This window comes from Myxine glutinosa, chromosome 1 (assembly GCF_964187855.1).
Source record: "Myxine glutinosa chromosome 1, kmMyxGlut1.1, whole genome shotgun sequence".
NCBI classification, from domain to species: Eukaryota; Metazoa; Chordata; class Myxini; order Myxiniformes; family Myxinidae; genus Myxine; species Myxine glutinosa.
Window position 1 is genome coordinate 139967495 of NC_136261.1, and position 18649 is coordinate 139986143.

General features: G+C 46.0%; 1 protein-coding gene across 6 annotated transcripts in view; it reads left to right on the plus strand.

Annotated features, from left to right (window-relative positions):
• Positions 1-18649, plus strand: part of LOC137428978 (PHD finger protein 21A) — a 341539-nt gene that overhangs the window by 304245 nt on the left and 18645 nt on the right. For all 6 annotated transcript variants that reach the window (XM_068118917.2, XM_068118936.2, XM_078777621.1 and 3 more), the window contains one exon: positions 6716-6791. In XM_068118917.2, the coding sequence (XP_067975018.1) occupies positions 6716-6791 (76 nt within the window). The remainder of the gene's footprint in view (positions 1-6715; positions 6792-18649) is intronic.

Consider the following 18649-nt stretch of genomic DNA (forward strand, 5'->3'; position numbering starts at 1 on the left):
CCTGATGGTAGCCGCGTATGAGGTCCACCTTCGAGAAGAAGGACCTGCCCGCCAAACGGGCGGAAAAGTCCTGAATGTGGGGGACGGGGTAGCGGTCGGGAGTCGTGGCGTCATTGAGACGGCGATAGTCCCCGCACGGTCGCCATCCCCCGCCGGGCTTCGGCACGATGTGCAGCGGCGACGCGCAAGCACTCTCTGAGCGCCGAACGATGCCGAGTCGCTCCAGGGTAGCGAACTCCGCTTTTGCCACCGCCAGCTTCGTCGGCTCGAGGCGGCGTGCCCGGGCGTAGACCGGTGGCCCGACGGTGGGGATGTGATGGGCCACCCCGTGCTTGACGGCCCCCGCCGAGAAGGTCGGCCGCGTGAGGGCCGGGAAGCCGGCGAGGAGGCGGGTGAATGCGTCCGCTGCCGGAAGCGTACAGACCAACGTGGCCGGAACCGAATCGTTCGGCAAGCCGCTTGGCAAGCCGCTCGTTGGGCTGGGCAACGCACACGCGAGCGAGCTGAACGTCTCGGCCTGGACAAGCCGTCTGCGCTTGACGTCGACCAGGAGCCCATTAGTGCACAGGAAGTCCGCGCCAAGCAGTGCCATGGGCACGTCGGCGGTGACGAACGTCCATCGGAAAACCTGCCCTCCAAACCGCAGAGAGAGGCAGCGTTTTCCGTACGTACGGATGGGCGTCCCGTTCGCGGCAAGCAGCGCGGGGCCCCCACCCGCGGCGTGCTTGTCTGACGTGCCGGCGGGAATGACACTCACCTGCGCTCCCGTGTCGCACAGGTAACGGCGCCCGGAGAAGGTGTCCGTTATGAACAGCAGGCTGCTCGAACGGTCGGCGCTCATCGCCACAATTGAGCGCCGGCCCGGGCATTTCCCGACCCGTTGAAGGAGCACGGCGGATGACACCGCCGAGCTTCGTGGCCGAACTTGGCGTGGAACCAGCACCAGGTGGTGGAGCTGGAGGAGCGCGGCTGGCTCCGCCAGGCCGGTGGAGTCGACGGGTTTCCCCGCGGTGGCGGTTTTCGCCGCGGCGGTGGGCGGGGCGTGGCGGCGTTCACGAGGTGCGTATCAGCATGCTGCTGAACGTCAGCGTGCTGTAGAAGATGATGCTGTGGAACATCAGCGTCGAAGGCCGTGACGGCCACGCCAACGCTCGCCCGCGTGTCCGAAGCGGCGAAGTACTTGTCCGCCTCGGCCGCCAATGCTCGGGGTTCCGTTAGCCCGGTCCCGGCCAACGCGAGGCGAACCTGCGCTGGAAGTTGGCGACGGAAAAGCGCCCGGAATAGCGAACCGGGGGCTTCGTCGCCCAACAGTGACAGCATATGGTCCATTCGGACCGACGGGCGCGTCTCACCGAGCTCGGGGAGATCCAGGAGGCGGTCGGCCCGTGCGTCGTCCGTAAGGCTGAACGTGGCTAGGAGTAGCCGCTTGAGTGCCTCGTACTTGTGGCCGTCCGGTGGGTGGCGAAGGACGGACACAACTCGAGCGGCCGTGCCGGGCCCGAGGGAGGCGACGACGTGGCAGTAGCGCGTGTCATCGCCGGTGAGGTGCCGAAGCTGAAATTGGGCTTCGGCCTGGACGAACCAGACTTCGGCCTGAGCCTCCCAAAATTCCGGAAGTTTGACGAAGGCGGCCATGGCGATGGCGTCGCGTGTGGAAGGATCGCTCCGGCAGATCCAACGTCGAGGGTCACCAGTAAAGCGCGGCGTTACGCGCACTGCTTGTGAGCAAGGAGGAAGCGGACAAGCGGTAACATATAAACGTCTTTATTGTAAGACTACACTGTAACACTGAACTCCTCCGGGCTGGTCGCCCGGTGTATATCATGAGGCCACGCCTACCCCTCGGGCGTGGCCACCGCCCACTTGGTGCGTGGAATGATGTCACCACGCCAGTGGGCTTTTGTGTCCGCCACAGTATCATCATTAAACAATCCACCTGACGAGTGTAACACTATGCCATCAATCCATACTCCCAATTCCTGCTTTATTTCTTCCTTTATTACATTCATTTGTTCAGTTTGGGCATTCATTTTAGCCTCCATTCGTTCCCTTTGTTCCATTAACTTTTCAATCATGGCCTGGAGGGTCATTGCACCCGCTTCCTGGCTCGATCGCTCAGGAATTGGGGGGGGGGGGGGGGGGGTTCCTATCCTACTAGCCTCTCCACTAACCTCAATCCCCAGCTCACTCCCTTCGTCTTCGCTGCTTCCTCGCAGATCCGCCGTATTGTGCACATTCTCCATTATAAGCACAGCTTCTTCTTCCCGTGAGTGCTTAATTAATTAATTAATAAAAAGCTCTTAATTTTCCAACGTGATATACTGCGCTCTCCTGACACCAATTAAATATAAATTTAGAAATCCCTGGGTTCTACAATCACCCCTCCCTCAGAAACAGAGGTGATCGTTATAATTTAGCTTTCAAATTTCCCAAGCTGAGCACAAATGGGTCGTGGTTGTCCAGTGGGTTGGTTCAACGATCCCACACTCCTGACAGCAAATGTCCTGCCAGGTTCGAATTCCTCTCCTGACACCAAATGTCCTGTTCACAGCCGGTTAACACTGAGACCCGTGAACGGATGGGCCGAAACAGGCTTTATCTCCGAGACGATCCGAATTATGGCGGTAAAAGCTCGCGCGTGTGGCTGAGGAATGAGGATGACCTCAGGCTCAAGGAATCACGACGACCTTAAGGCTTTTATAAAACCAAAGAGGTTTATTCTCGAACAAATAAGGGAAAATCATTCCATACATACAATCATCATACAATCATATCAATCAATACTAATCATTCCATACAATGAGGTAAAATAAACCATATTAAAACTAAGGCCCCTCACTCTCAGTCACGGTCACAGACGCGGAAAAGGGACACAAAACCTGAGATGGGCAAGGGGATGCGCAAGGTGATGAGGAGACAAACAGGACGATCTACAGAGATGATGAGATAAACAGGATGACGAACAGGCAGCAGGCAGACAAACACAGGCGCAGGGCCAAAGCAGGCAGGCAGGACGACCTGCTTTCAGCTCTCCTCACTCCCAATTCTCCTCAGAACTATCACAGTTTACCTCACAAAACAGCGAGCTCCTCACCGCACTCAACCCACCCAACTCGGACTCCTCCGTCTTCTCCTCAGACTTTCAGAACTCTCCCAACGAGCAAGCTCCCCTCCAATATGGCACAATCCTCCCAGAACAGCTCTCACTCCTTTTAGCACACCGAACTCACTCAATTCTCCTCACAGAACTCGTTTCCCATGGATCCTCCCTCGTCTCCCTTGACGACGCTTGCCCCTCCTCCAGGCATTGAGCTCCACCCCCGTCCAGGAGACTATTATAGCTCCTCCCCCTCTTCTTCTCACCTGGCACGCCCGGCGGAAGTTTACATGAGGTTTTACTCACATTTCCTTAAGTTTAATCCCTCTCTATCTTACCACAAGCACAACCCTCGTATCCTGCACATTTAAACACAACCGTTAGCTACATTTTCCCCTTCCTATGTACATTGAGATGCTACTACACGTCACACAGTCCATACTAATACGATGCAATCCTACCTTTCCTGTGGCATTGTATATCCTCCCCCCATACATGTAACACTTGTAACAGTATCTATTTATATGGGCTGTTAATTTATGCACAATGAGGAGTTTTTCATAGTTGTATGCTTCAAAACTGTTTTAAAACACCAAATGACGAGGCAAGATGAAAATCCCGTGAAGCTTCGTTCAATGTTTCAAAGGTTATTTTCATTTTGGGATTATCAGCTGTGTGGTATAAAATGTTCCCGCCCCCGTATTTTTTTTTTTTTTTTTTTTTTTTTTTTGGTCTTTGAACACAAGAGAAAATGATGATTGGCACGTACAGGTAGTGGACCAAAAAAAAATGGAAACACCAATGTAAAGTCACTTAATAAGGCGTTGGGCCACCACGTGCAGCCAGTACCGCCTGTATGTGCCGTGGCATAGAGTCAACCGGCATCTGGAATTCTGCAGGAGGGATGCGGCACCATTCTTCCACGAGAAAGTCAATCAACTTGCATCTCTTTGATGGAGGTGGAAAACACTGTCTCAGGCGTTATTCCAGAATATACAATAAATGCTCGATTGGGGTCAGAACTGTTGACTGAGTAGGCCATGACATATGGATAACATCAGTCATGGTCATCAGACCATTGGGCGACCAAAAGTGCTCTGTGGATGGGGGCATTTCCATCCTGGAAGACACCCCTCCATGCAGGAAAGAAATGCTACAACATGAGATGAAGATGATCACTCAGTACCATGAAGTAGTGATTGGCATTGACCTTGCCTTATAAGGCAATGACTGCACCCAACCCATGCCAGGAAAGTGTGCCCCACAAAACCACCTGAACCATTCACTGTTGGACCAGACCCTCAGGGTTGTAGAGTTCTTTAGGTTGGTGTCACACATGCTTTCGTCTGTTTGTCGAGAACGTGATGAAGGATGATCCATCTGACCATATCACATTTCTCAGCTGCTCGGTAGTCCATTCCCTGTGCTCTTTGCACCACTGGACTCGCAGACACGTATTGCTGGGTGTGTTGAGCGGTTTCTTCACTGTAACCCAACTATGGTATCCCGCTCTGTGGAGTTCTCAGCGGACCGGTTTTGCTGAAACTGGCTGCTCACACCCCAGGTTGAAATTTATTGTCGATTGATCCACAGTTGCTCACCTGCTTTGCTTTGCACTTCAAACTAATGCCATGGATGTCACAATCCTGGAGCATGTGCTTCTGCCCACTGTTGCCCTTCGCTGATGATGTCTTTCGCTCGGAGTTCCATGCCAACATCACCTTAAACATCGTTGCTTGTGAAACATCAGCAAGTTGAGCTGTCTTTGTCACTGAAGCTCCTGCCAAATGTGCCCCACCAATCACTCCTCTTTCAAACTCATGGAGGTCTCCTCTTGCAGCCATGCTAGCCATAATTATAGGCAATCAAGCATGTGCAGCATTTTTAAACATGATCCTAAGCATGCTAGGATGATATTTGCTTAATTAACACATGTGCCACACTGTGTGGAAGCCGTTGCTTTCAATGTACTTTTGGTGTCCCTCATTGACCCACGTGTTTCCATTTTTGTCCACTACCTGTACATGTGCATGCCATGGTGGGGCAGGCCATGTAGACCAAGCCTCCATTGAGACAATGACTATCATTTTCAGGCCCAGAATGTGTCATAATTATTCTGTTTAAGAATGACTGCATTTTATATGATCATGGAGGATCAGCATGGCACAATTTCACAGCAAATAGATGAAAACTCGGCGAACCAACATGCAGAATTGGTTGGGATGTGGCAGGTGGTGTCTGTGTCGGGGGGGGGGGGGGGTTGGGGGGGCTATGATGCTGTTTTTGAAAACAGTGGGGGGTTGGGGGGGCTATGATGCTGCTTTTGAAAACTTTATCAGTTCTGTCATCATTTTCCTTCAACTTGTTTTATTATTATATTACCCTCGCCAGAAGAGAGGGTATTGCATTTGAGTTTGTTTGTCTGTTTGTCCGCACAGAATATATATGATTTTCTCTGTAACCGTTAGTCCAATTGACAGGCAATTTTCACCATTGGTGTACCTCCGCCTATATAATTTTTTAATGATAATTATGATGTCATAGGTCACGTGGTACGGGACCAATCTTGGAAAGACTGAAAAACTTTGCACCTCTATATCTCCGAAAGCGCTGCATACAAAAAAAAGAGACATGCTCATTGTAAAGAACTCTCCATTGGGAATAAAATGTTAATGATGATGTCATAGGTGCCTCCATTATGACGTCATAATTCGACAAGTACAAAACTTCGTCCGATCAAGATGAAATTTGTTGAGCATCATCAAGGGATAAATTGGTGGAGAAAAACAAAAATGACGACGTCATAGGTGGTACGGGCGCCATCTTGGAAAAAACAAAACCTTTGCACCTTTATATCTACGAAAGCGCTGCATCGAAAAAATTGAGACATGGGACATTGAAATTGAGAATAAATTGGTGAAGAAGAAAAAAAAAATGATGACATCATCGGTCATGTGGTTTGGCCGTCATATTTGTTTTAACGAATACAAAAGCCTTAAGAACCACTAAAAACACGTCCTGGCAAGGGTCTGTAATCTCTGATTGCTCTTTCTTGTTTAAAATGTATTGAAGGGCATGTGGTGTTGACCCTCTCACATTATGCATTCCAGGATGGAAAGGCCAGGCTTAACTAGCATTGTCCGATGGAGGTTGAATCAGAAAAATAGGGCAATTGTGTTGGTGGTCGTGTAAGGTGTCAAAATTAATGGCTTGAGAGTCAATTTTCACAAATGTGAACGACACTAAAATGTAAGGGAAGTGCCTAAACAGTCTGGGGCATGTTCAGAGCACTTTTCTCCCCTATATATTAATGTATTGAAAAGAAAGAAAACTTTTACTGGTCATTGTACAGACGGTCATGTGACTGGTCACTACAATTGCTGTTTCATCCTGATTTTGGTGTCCTGTTTACTTGTATTCATTCTCCTGGAATTCTACTGCACATTTGTGTATTCTACGAACAAAATGTGCGACACAAAAATGATCTTTTTCATTCTTCAAGACATGCATTGCACATGCTTTGGAGTATTTGCCCTCATTTCTCATGACTTGATTGAGACATGGCGATGCAATGGGAGATTTTTTTTTTATCTCTATTTTTTGTTAATGTCGTTGCAGGCCCTCAGAAAAGAAGATGCATTTCCATGGCCAGGGACTCTTGCTATTGTACATTCGTACATTGCTCATAAAGCAGGTTTGTGCACATTTATTAATAGTGACCCATGGCTGGTGAAGGAGTTTTTATGCCTCCGTCTACGAAGTCACCGGAGGCATTATGTTTTCCGGTTGTCCGTCCGGCTGTCCGTCTATCTGTCTGTCTGTCCGTCCGTCTGTCCGTGCGTCCATGATAGGTTTTCGTTACTGTGATAACTTGAGAACGGCTAAAGGGATCTTAGTCAAACTTGGTGCAGGTATGTATAATGATGTAAAGATGAACTGATTAGATTTTGGGTTCAAGAGGTCAAAGACCAAAGGTCAGAGGGTCATGTTAGGTAAAAATACGGTTACCGCGATAACTTGTGAACCAGTGATGGGATTCCGACCAAATTTGGTACACTTATGTAGAATGACGTAAAGATGAACTGATACGATTTTGGGGTCAAGAGGTCAAAGTCTGTAATAGGTCTATAACTTGAGGACAGCTGAAGTGATCCAATTCAAACTTAGTACACGTATGTATAATGATGTAAAGATCAAGTGGTTAGATTTTGGGGTCAAAGGTCAAATCTGTAATAGGTCTATAAACTTGAGAATGGCTGAAGTGATCCAATTCAAATTTGGTACAGGTATGTATAATGATGTAAAGATTAAATAATTAGAGTTTGGGGTCAAGAGGTCAAAGGTTAATGGTCAAAGTCTGTAATAGGTCTATAACTTAAGAAAGGCTTAAGGGATCTAATTCAAACTTGGTACAGATATGTATAATGATGTAAAGATTAACTGATTAGATTTTGGGGGTCCTGAGGGCAAAGGCCAAAGGTCGGAGGTCATGTCAGGTATAATTGTGAGAACTTGTGAACAGCTGAAGGGATTTAAATTAAAACTTGGTACAGGTATGTATAATGGTGAACAATGGACAAATCAACTTTGTGTTTGGGATTTGAACCTGGGATTCCAGCATTGTGAGGCATGTGCTCAGATGGGATGCTCAAAAGGCTGACTGATATTTGTCACGGTTTCCTGCTGCAGTATCAAGTTTGAATGGTTGTGGGTTGTTCCTTGTATATCTACATTGTTTTATCATAAGGATGCAAACACCTGTGGTTACTTAATATTCATAGGTTATTAATAGCGTGTGATTAGTTATTAATAACCTCATTATATTAATGATAGCTTGCTAACTACAAAGTCTTAAATCTTAAAGAATATTTAGGCCCGTAATTTTAATCAATCAGGTTCAAGGCATGCTGGGTACTTTGAGTGTGAAGGCCGCCGCACACTAGCCGACGCTACGAATGAAGATTGTCGGTGACAAACCTTGTTACAAACTTGTTTGGTCCGAGTCTGCCGCACATTATGCGACGATAAAATATAAATAACCATCTTTAGAGGCCATTTTTTCCCACAAAGCAGGGGTTGGCCTTTTTCGGGCACCGTGGTTGTTGTTGTTTTTTTCGGTCCCCTTTTTGAAGCAATGTTTTACGGCCGGATGCCCTTCCTGACGCCAACCCTTTTTGTCGCCTTTTACGACAAACAGGGAATTACCAGTGAACTGGTACTCAATTAGCCGACCTCGGAAGGATGACAGGCTGAGTCAACCCCCCTGGCGTTAATTCGGCGATCGACTGGGATTCGAACCCAGGATCCTGGGATCCCAAGCTGGTACCCTGACCGCTCAGCCAACATCAGGCTTGACGATAACGAAACTATTTTCGTTAAGCAAAATGGTGATGAAGAAAAACTGCAGGAAGAGCATTAGAATGCTGAAAGCTCTGAGAATTGCTGCTTTGTCAACAGTTTTGTACACATTTTGTAGCATCATAAAAAAAATGAAGGCGTCCAAAATTCCATCCCAAAGGGATCGATGTGTAAAATGCGGGAGAATGCTTCAAAAAATATTTTTTCCTAATTTTTTTATATCCTGGATACATGTATTATCTGTACCACAATCCGTGTATTACACTGTGATCCTTGTTATGTGTTATTAACTCCACCACTGAAGGTGGGCGGCGATTATGTTTTCACTCCTGTTTTTGTTACTTGTGAAAATCGAGGATTTTTTTCCAAGTATATTGTTTGTTTGCATGTGTTCTGTCTGTTTGTCAATCGCCTACATGTCACTATTTTAAATAGATCTTCATAAGGAAGAAGCTTATTTATTTTGAGGTCAATAGGTCGACATAAGGCAAAGCACAACAACAGCAAGTTAAATTTCCAAATTCCTCAATTTTCATCCGATTGAGTTGAAATTTGAAGAGGATTTGCATATCAGGTCACTGAATTCAACCACCAATTATTTTTTATGTCAACATAGGCCAAAGGTCGACAACTTAAGTGGACATTTAAAAATACTCAATCTTCATTGATTGACTTGAAATTTGAAGAGGATTTCCATATTTGGTCTTTGAATTCAACCACCAATTATTTTAAGGTCAAATTTGCTTTGGGGATTTCGCAAGTATCGTGTTCTGCATGGCGTCTTTCTTGTTTGTTTGTCTGTCTGTCTATGTCAATCACCTGCAGGTCATAATTTTAAACCGATCTTCACGAAACCTCATCAAAGGGTAGAGTTGGTCATAAGGAAGAAGCCAATTGATTTGAGGTCAAAAAGTCAACATAGGCCAAAGGTCAACAACTTAGGTCTATTTCTAAAATTTTATATTTTCATCCAATTGACTTGATATTTTAAGAGGGTTTGCATATTTGCATATTTTGTCATTGAATTCAACCGCCTATTATTTTTGAGGTCAACATAGGCGAAAAGGTCAACATAAGCCGATTTTCTAAAATTGTCAATTTTCATCCGATCGACTTGAAATTTGAAGAGGATTTGCATATATGGTCACTAAATTTAACCACCACTTATTTTTCTTAGGTCAATATAGGCCATAATGTCAAAGTATGCCAAGGTCAACAACTTAGGTGTAATTTATAAAATTTTCAATTTTCATCTGATTGACTTGGAATTTGATGAGGATTTGTATATCAGGTCACTGATTTGTATATCACTTCTGCGCATGCGCAAGATTGGTCGTCACGTCTCTTCAAAGCTGTCCCCGCGCGCACGCTTTCGAAGTTAAGTAATTTTTCACAATTGTGTTTTTGTCGAATCTGTATCTTTCTTTCGGTGTATGTACCTATTGGGGTGACTTTAATAGGTTTCTCGGTGTTGGTTTTTCATACCTGTGTACAGAATCGTCGTTTTTTTCGTATCGTGTATTCTGAGGCCTAGTGTAGTACTAGTAGGCTACCATGTCAGCCCTTGGCTTGAGGCTTTTTTTTGTCTCAGCGGTTCTTCGATCGCGCTGCAAATTACTTTCGGTCTCTGTTTTTCACGGTCTTTTCACCCCATACTTCCTTGTTTTAAAATCTCAAAAAAAAAAAATAATAATAATTTTTCCTTCTCTGTTCTTATCCGTTTGTTCGTTCTTATTTGTTCGTTCGTTCTTCGACCACGTTGTTCGTGATCACGTGATCACGTTGTTAAAAAATGTTTCATCTGTCCCCTGAAGAACTTTATTTTGTCATATTCTATAACACCTTTTTCTTCTTCTTCTATAAAAGGATGCTTTCGACTTGCTCACCAAATCTATTCATTCCAAAAAAAAATTCCATCTCTTACAGTGCATCTTTCATTCATTCCCTAAACTCTCCAGAACTCCACCCATCCTTCAGCGTCCTCAAATGTATTTTTGACTCGAATGTCTCAAGAAACTCATTTTGCAATAAATGTTCGTTTCCCATAAATCGTACACTTTTCAAAATCCAATCTCACCCCTTCCCTCCAAATCTTCCCCATCACCCATCTCTTTCAAATCTTCCCCCTTGCCCCTCCCCCCAAATCTTCCCCATCACCCATCCCTTTCAAATCTCCCCCCTCTGCCCCTTCCCTCCTAAACTCCCCCCACACCCCTCCCCTCCGAGACTCTCCCTCACTCCTCCCCTCCTAGACTCCCCTCTCACCCCTCCTCCTCAAAGCGTCCTCCCCGCTTCTTCCCCCTTCCAACTTTCACCTTCTTCTCCCTCAACCTTCTGCCTCACTCTTCCCCCTCCTCAAATAACACCTCACTGCGCCTCACCCAATCACCATCAAACCTTTTGTCTGCCCCATTCTTCCCTTTCTCCAAGCTATTCTGTAATCTCTGACACACCTTCAACAGCTCTCCCTACCTCTTCCTCCTCTTCCACATCTTACCCTACCGCTCCCCCCCCCCTCTCTTCTGTATCCGATGCTCCCCCTTCCTCTTCCTTAACAGTATGGACCTCAAACATCCAGGGCCTTCGCTCAAACTTAACTGATCTCTCCATACAGGTTGCTTCTGACAAACCAGACGTGATCTGCTTAACAGAAACTTTCCTCCTTCATGATGTCTCTGATTCCTTGGTATCTTTCCCAGGTTACTCCCTCCTCCGGTATGATAGACCTGAGCCTCGTCCTGGAGGTGTGGTTGCTATCTTTATTAAAAAAAACTCTCGTCCTCACTCGCCCTGCACTGCCCTCTCTCCACCTCACCCCCAGGAATACCTTTGGCTACGGCTTCCCCTTCGCTCCCACCTTTTGTTCATATGTGTGTTGTACCATCCACCAAACAGTGATGACTCCATCTACATCTCGCTGTCTGATAATATGGACCAACTTCTATCTACCCATCCCAACTCTCTCTTCCTCATATGTGGTGATTTCAACTGTCACCATGCCAGTTGGCTGGGGGTGGGTACCTCTCTCACCAGCCATGGCTCTTCAGCAAAGGACTTCTGTGACTCACTGGGACTGACACAATCTGTCAATTTCCCAACCCGGATCTCAGTCAACGGAGCATCTTCTCTTCTGGACTTGGTTATGACTAACTTCCCTGAAAATGTCTGCTGCTCTTCTTCTGCTCCAATCGGCTCTTCTGATCATGTGCTTGTTAAAGTGGACATCTCTCTGACCATTCTCAGAGAGCCTCCTCAGCGTCGACGAGTCTGGCATTTCACTCAGGCCAACTGGCACGGTCTTCAAGCAGCCATCAATCATCTGGACTGGTCTCCCATCTCTACTGCCTCTGACATCAACTCATCCTGGGAATTCTTCCAAAGTAAATTGCTCTCTCTCATGCACAGATTTATCCCATCTCGTCTTCAGTTGTCATACCCTTCCTCCCGTCCATGGTACACGGAATCTTGTGGTGAGGCTATTGCCCAGAAACAACTTGCTTTCGTCTCCTGGAAAGCAAATCCAACGGAAGGAAATCTCATTTCCTTTCACAAAGCCCGAAACAAGTGTGTGTCCACCCTCAGGAGAGCCAGGAAACAATATCTCTCCGTTCTCAGGACCGAACTCTCTTATCTGTCTCCCTCTTCCAAATCCTGGTGGCGTCTGGTCAAATCTGTTTCTGGTGTTTGTTCCCCCTCCATCCCCTCCCTCACCTCAAATGGCCACACGGCTGACTCCGCATGTAAAAAAGCTGAATGCCTCAACTCTGTGTTTGCCTCTAAATCTTGTGTCCCAAACCCATCCCTCTCTGTCCCCACCGTACCCAGTCGTACCCAGCTGCTCCTGGACTCTGTGTCCTTTCCTCCTGACAAGGTGGAAAAGTTTCTGTCAACCCTCGACTCTGATTCTGCAACTGGACCTGACGGCATCAGCCCACGGGTCCTAAAATCATGTTCTTCCGCTCTTTCACTCCCTCTCTCTGTTCTCTTCACCCTCTCTTTTGCTCAAGGTCATCTTCCATCTGCTTGAAAATCTGCCAACATCACCGCTTTGCACAAATAGGTGCAAAAACAGATCCCAGCAACTACAGACCAATCAGCCTTCTCCCAATTATCAGCAAAGTCATGGAATCCATCATTGCTTCAAATATGAAATCTTTCCTCTTCTCCAATGGCTTGATCTCTGATCATCAATTTGGTTTCAGACCTGGACACTCCACTCTGGACATGCTGCTTCTGCTTTCTCAACAATGGATGGAGGTCCTCAATGCCAAACAGGAAATTAGAGCAGTCTCCCTTGACATATCACGTGCCTTCGATACGGTCTGGCACCCCGCTCTGCTCACCAAACTCTCCTCTTTTGGTATCCATGGAAATCTCCACGCATGGCTGGCGGACTTCCTCTCTAGTCGTAGTCAACGTGTGACCCTGAATGGGTTTCTCTCATCTCCTCTTCCTGTTCAGGCTGGAGTTCCCCAAGGCAGTGTTCTGGGCCCTGTGCTTTTTCTGGTCTTCATCAATTATCTCTCTGACTCTCTTGAAAATCCTCTCTATCTCTTTGCTGACGACTCTACTCTCTGTCGCTCCATTCTTCATCCCTCAGATCGGCAGTCTGCAGCCTCCTCACTCTCTGCAGACCTTGACAAAATCATAGACTGGGCAAACAAGTGGAACATGTCTTTCAATCCTGACAAATCTCACACTCTTACGATGTCTCTCCGAAAAGACCGACTGGACAACCCTCCCATCCACTTTCTGAATAATCCTCTCCAAGAAGTTCTGTCACTCAAGCTTTTGGGTCTCACTATCTGCCATGATCTTTCCTGGGAAAACCACATTTCAAATCTGGCCTCCAAAGCCAGTCGCCGACTGGGCATCCTCCGTCGTGCGAAGTCCTTCCTTGGCACACCTGAGCTCCTCACCACATACAAGGCTTTCATCCGCAGCTCAATGGAATACTGCTCTCCCCTCTGGGCTGGTGCTCCTGCCTCACACCTAGCTCGCCTTCACGCTGTTGAAACCAAAGCATTCAGAATCATTGGAATCTCCCGCGATGAAGCTAACTCCAAGGGCCTCTCACTCACTCACCGCAGGCAGGTTGGTGGTCTTTCCGTCTTCGACCGACTCCTCTCTGGCCTTACCCCCCCAGCTCTCTCTGGGCTCTGTCCCCCAAATATTCCTACAGGTCGCACAAGATCTGCCTGCAACCCTCTTATGGTTAAACTGCCAAAATCAAGACTCTCTATTTCCCTTCACTCCTTCTTTCCTCTTTTCTCCGGCCTCTGGAACAAACTCCCTCACTCTCTTCAATTCCACTCCACCCTCCAAGTCTTTAAAATAGCTGTTCACCACCATCTCTTATCTTCCCCCATCCAAAACCTTGATCTTTTCTAGCCCCACTAATTTCACCCCAATTCCACTTTTTTGAAATACCAACTTCTGTCCAGGAAGTCCTTGGTGTCCTTGTGTTTTATACTTCTCCCTCCCCCCCCCCCCCTCCTCCCTTCCCATGCCTCCTCCCCCCGGGCCTTCTCCCTTCCACACATCTCCCTGCTCTCGGATGTTGTGTTTGTGTGCTTCCCCTTCTCTCCCCATCTTGTCTTCCGCTCCCTCTTTTTGGGTATTTTGTTTGGTTGATTTGTTTGTGAAGTAAATGTTAGCTCTTTCACGAGACTCGATTCAGTATACAAAAAAAAGAAAAAAGAAAGAAAAAAAAGGTCACTGAATTCAAACACCAATGATTTTTAAGATCAAATTTGTTTTTAAGGATTTCGCAAGTATCGTGCTCTGCACATTGCACAATTCTCAAAAACTGTCCCCAACTAAGCTGCCGCCCTATGGTGCAAACGACACCAAATGCAAATGAATGGTAATAAATGCCCTATGGTGCAAACACTATGGCTACAGGTCACATTTTTACTGCATTCTTCAAGAAACTTCACCACCTAGTAGATGTAGTGACATGCAGGAAGCCTGTTGCTTTTGAGGTCAAAAGGTCAAGGTCACTTAAATCGACAATTTTCAACCGATTCACTTGATATCTATGTTTGTACTTTGTATAAAACTGAAGGTGAACTGAACCCTCGTCGAGGTGAAGTCTTGGTAAACACCTGTGAGTATATCTTGATTACGTACTTTGTGCTTTGATCTGCGTATTCATTGAACCATTGTCAAAGTTACTTTGTACCATGATCCACATGTTCTTTGTTGTATGTACCATGATCAATGCGGATCGACGATATAAAAATAATGGAAAGAACAGAGATGAGAATGCGCTGGGTGGATTGTCCATGAAATAAACTATTCTGAGCTCAGAAATCAGGAAGAGAATAAAAATCAGTATGATGAAGAACTTCAGAAGAGAAGACTTTATTGGTATGGTCATGTGCATCGTTTGTTGTTGGGTCCGTTTGTTTGTTTGGGTGCACAAAATGTTAGTATGTGTATGAATTACATTAGACCCTTTAGAACCCAAAGATCCTTTACGAGCCCCTAAGATCCTCCCAAACCTTTACAATCCTGAGACCCATGAAGACCCACAAAGACTCGAAGACCCTTAAAACTCTTAGGACCCCAAAGATCCTTTAAGACATCTAAAACACTTTAGAGCCTTTAGAACCCGAAGACCATTTCAAACCCATAGGACCCTTTAGAACCCTAACACCCTTTGAGACCTTTTAGAACCCTAAAATCCTTAAGAACCAGAGGACCCGAAGAACCAGACGACCCAAAAACCCCGAAAAGACCCAAAATACCCTGAAAACCCAGAAGACCCTTTTTTTTTTTTCTTTTTTTTTTTTGTATACTGAATCGAGGCTCGTGAAAGAGCTAACGTTTACTTCACAAACAAATCGACCAGACAAACAAAATACACAAAAAGAGGGAGCGGAAGACAAGATGGGGAGAAAAGGGGAAGCACACAAACACAATATTCGAGAGCAGGGAGATGTGTGGAAGGGAGAGGGCCCGGGGGGAGGAGGCATGGGAAGGGGGGGGGGGTGGAGGGAGAAGTATAAAGCACAAGGACACCAAGGACTTCCAGGACAGAAGTTGGTATTTCAAAAAGTGGAATTGGGGTGAAATTAGCGGGGGTAGAAAAGATCAAGGTTTTGGATGGGGGAAGATAAGAGATGGTGGTGAACAGCTGTTTTAAAGACTTGGAGGGTGGAGTGGGATTGAAGAGAGTGAGGGAGTTTGTTCCAGAGGTGGGAGAAAAGAGGAATGAAGGAGTGAAGGTGAGCAGAGAGTCTTGATTTTGGCAGTTTAACCAAAAGAGGGTTGCAGGCAGATCTTGTGCGACCTGCAGGAATATTTGCGGGACAGAGCCCAGAGAGAGCTGGGGGGGCAAGGCCGGAGAGGAGTCGGTAGAAGACGGAAAGACCACCAACCTGCCTGCGGTGAGTGAGTGAGAGGCCCTTGGAATAATTTATAACTAGGCACTTTCTTCATCGCGGGAGATTCCAATGATTCTGAATGCTTTGGTTTCAACAGCGCGAAGGCGAGCTAGGTGTGAGGCAGGAGCACCAGCCCAGAGGGGAGAGCAGTATTCCATTGAGCTGCGGATGAAAGCCTTGTATGTGGTGAGGAGCTCAGGTGTGCCAAGGAAGGACTTCGCACGACGGAGGATGCCCAGTCGGCGACTGGCTTTGGAGGCCAGATTTGAAATGTGGTTTTTCCAGGAAAGATCATGGCAGATAGTGAGACCCAAAAGCTTGAGTGACAGAACTTCTTGGAGAGGATTATTCAGAAAGTGGATGGGAGGGTTGTCCAGTCGGTCTTTTCGGAGAGGAAGGACCCTGAGATAAATACCCCCACCATACCTCACCTCACCATTCATTTCATACCTCACCATTCATTTCGGAGATAAATACCTCACCGGCAGACCAAAAAGACCCAGAGGACCCAAGACCCTGAGAACGCAAGACCCTGATGACCCAAACGACCCCGTGGATGCAAAATACCCAAAGGACGCAAAGGCCAAAACCACACACGTGACACACAAAACCAAAACCACACACAAAACGTGACACCCAAAACAAAACCACACATGATTGCTTTTTCTTGTTATTAGTATTGTAATTTGTCATTTGTTGTTGTTCATCGTCTGTCGTCTTCATCATCGTTTCTTCCCTGTATGCTTTGTACCATAATCCAATTGTCCTTTGAATCCCTTTTGTCAGCTTATCAAAAACAATTGGGCCGAATTAAGTATTCAGCCTTTTTCTTGCAGCAGGTTCTTGGCTTTGTTCATCATTTGACCTTACAGAAAATAACTGATAAGGTAGATTGGGGAAGTACGAAATTTGGATTGAAGATTAACACGGAAAAGACAAAAATCATAGCAATTGCAAAACAATAAGTATAGAGTAACATTGTAGACAAAGAACTAAAATAAGTGGAAAAGCTGTGTACATATTGATGATAAATATTGAAAACCGGGAATTGTAAATATTGGCAAAATAACAATTAGACTCGTCACTGCTGTATTTGGAAAACACTACAATACCTGGAAGGCGAAAGAATTTTCGATAAAAAAAATCAATGAACATGAAAACTCCCATACTGTCGTACGAGTCTGATTGTTGGAATACAAAAATAACTCCAGTGCAAGGAACGCTGACAAACAAAAAAAGCATCGGCTGAGCGAGTTTTTGAGTTTCAAGACCATCCGAGGAAATAAAACGAAGCTAATTAAGTAGCCCGGAGAAGAAACAATGCTTAGTACAAAAGGCCTAGGGAGGTGAGCTGCAACGGTTTGGGCACGAGTTCTGAATTTATTGAGACAAGGTGCACACAGAGCAAGGGATACTAAAGTACAAGGACTGAGAAACCGAGGATCCATTGAATGGAGGCTACGAAGAAAGAACAGAAAATGATCGGCCTTGGTTGTTTACTGTGAGGTCAATACCGTCCCCAAATCTTCGATTATTCACTATTCTCCCTGCAAATAACTCGATTTATTTCATGTCATATCCAAATGTGACATTCATTACTGCTTCCAGTATCAAGCTGAACAAATATTGTGGTAGTGTGTGTGCATCCTGGTCTTTCTTCACCCATCGTCGCAAGCACTCGACGTCTTGCTGTGGATCGTTTCTATCAGCTTGATAATGTTTTCCTGGGGATGCAACACGTTTTCATAACTTTACATAACTAGGCACTTTCATTTCTGTGAGGCAGGCACCAACACCACCGCACCCCCTCCTCGGTCTCACCATTCCAGCAATGTAGTGCATATGTGCCACGTTCTTTTCCTGCTGTGTTGACAAAGCGAAAATTATTTGTATTGCCGACAGGCCTTGCGGACTTCTCCGTTTATGAATGTTGACAATCGCGTGACAACAGAACGCACTGCAGGAAGTCGGCATGATGGTGACGCATAATTTTACAATACAGGTTGTGGTCTCAACTTCTGGGAATAATTTTTGTCAAACACTTGGAAGCTGTTTTCGGTGGAAATATTCATTTATTCATTCTTACTTTAGAACTCGTTTATTTTATGGCTGGATCTGTTGCAGCGAATTTCGTGAAATGTTATGATTTTTAATACTCAATAAGCGTAGTTCGTTTTGGTCTAAATTCAGCCTCTTCCTCTTACTGCCTCTGAAATGTGTTAGTCAATGCTTTTCCCAGCACGACATGCAAGATGATTCATGTTTAGTTTCTGCAGTCTCTCTTGTCTCATTCTTTTTCGATTGTTACTATTATTACTTTTTTGTCCTTTTTTGTACACAAGGTCAAGGCTTGTGGAAGAGCTAGAACACTGAATGGATCAGGACACAACATAACAAAAGGAATAGTGGAGAGATAGTAGGGTAGGGGCACTAGCACCAGGGTTGAAGGACAAAATAGAGAGAGACTTGGACAAATGATGGGTGTGGGGAAGAGCAAGAGGGGTAATGGAATATGCATCGGGCGTACAAGATGGATACAGAAGTAAACTCTGAGGAAGGAAAAACTAAAAGCTTGGGGGTGGGAGTGGGGTTGAAGTAAGCGGGGGTAGAAATATCATGATTTTGGATGAGGGATGATCTGAGATAGTGGTGAACAGCTGTCTTGAAGATCTGGAGGGAAAGATGACATTGAAGAGAGTGTGAAAAGTTGGTTTGGGTGGGTGTGGGAGGACAAAGCATGAAAAAATGACATGATGCAAGGCCGGAATTTTCTCATTCATATATTTTTGCTGAATTATTTAAG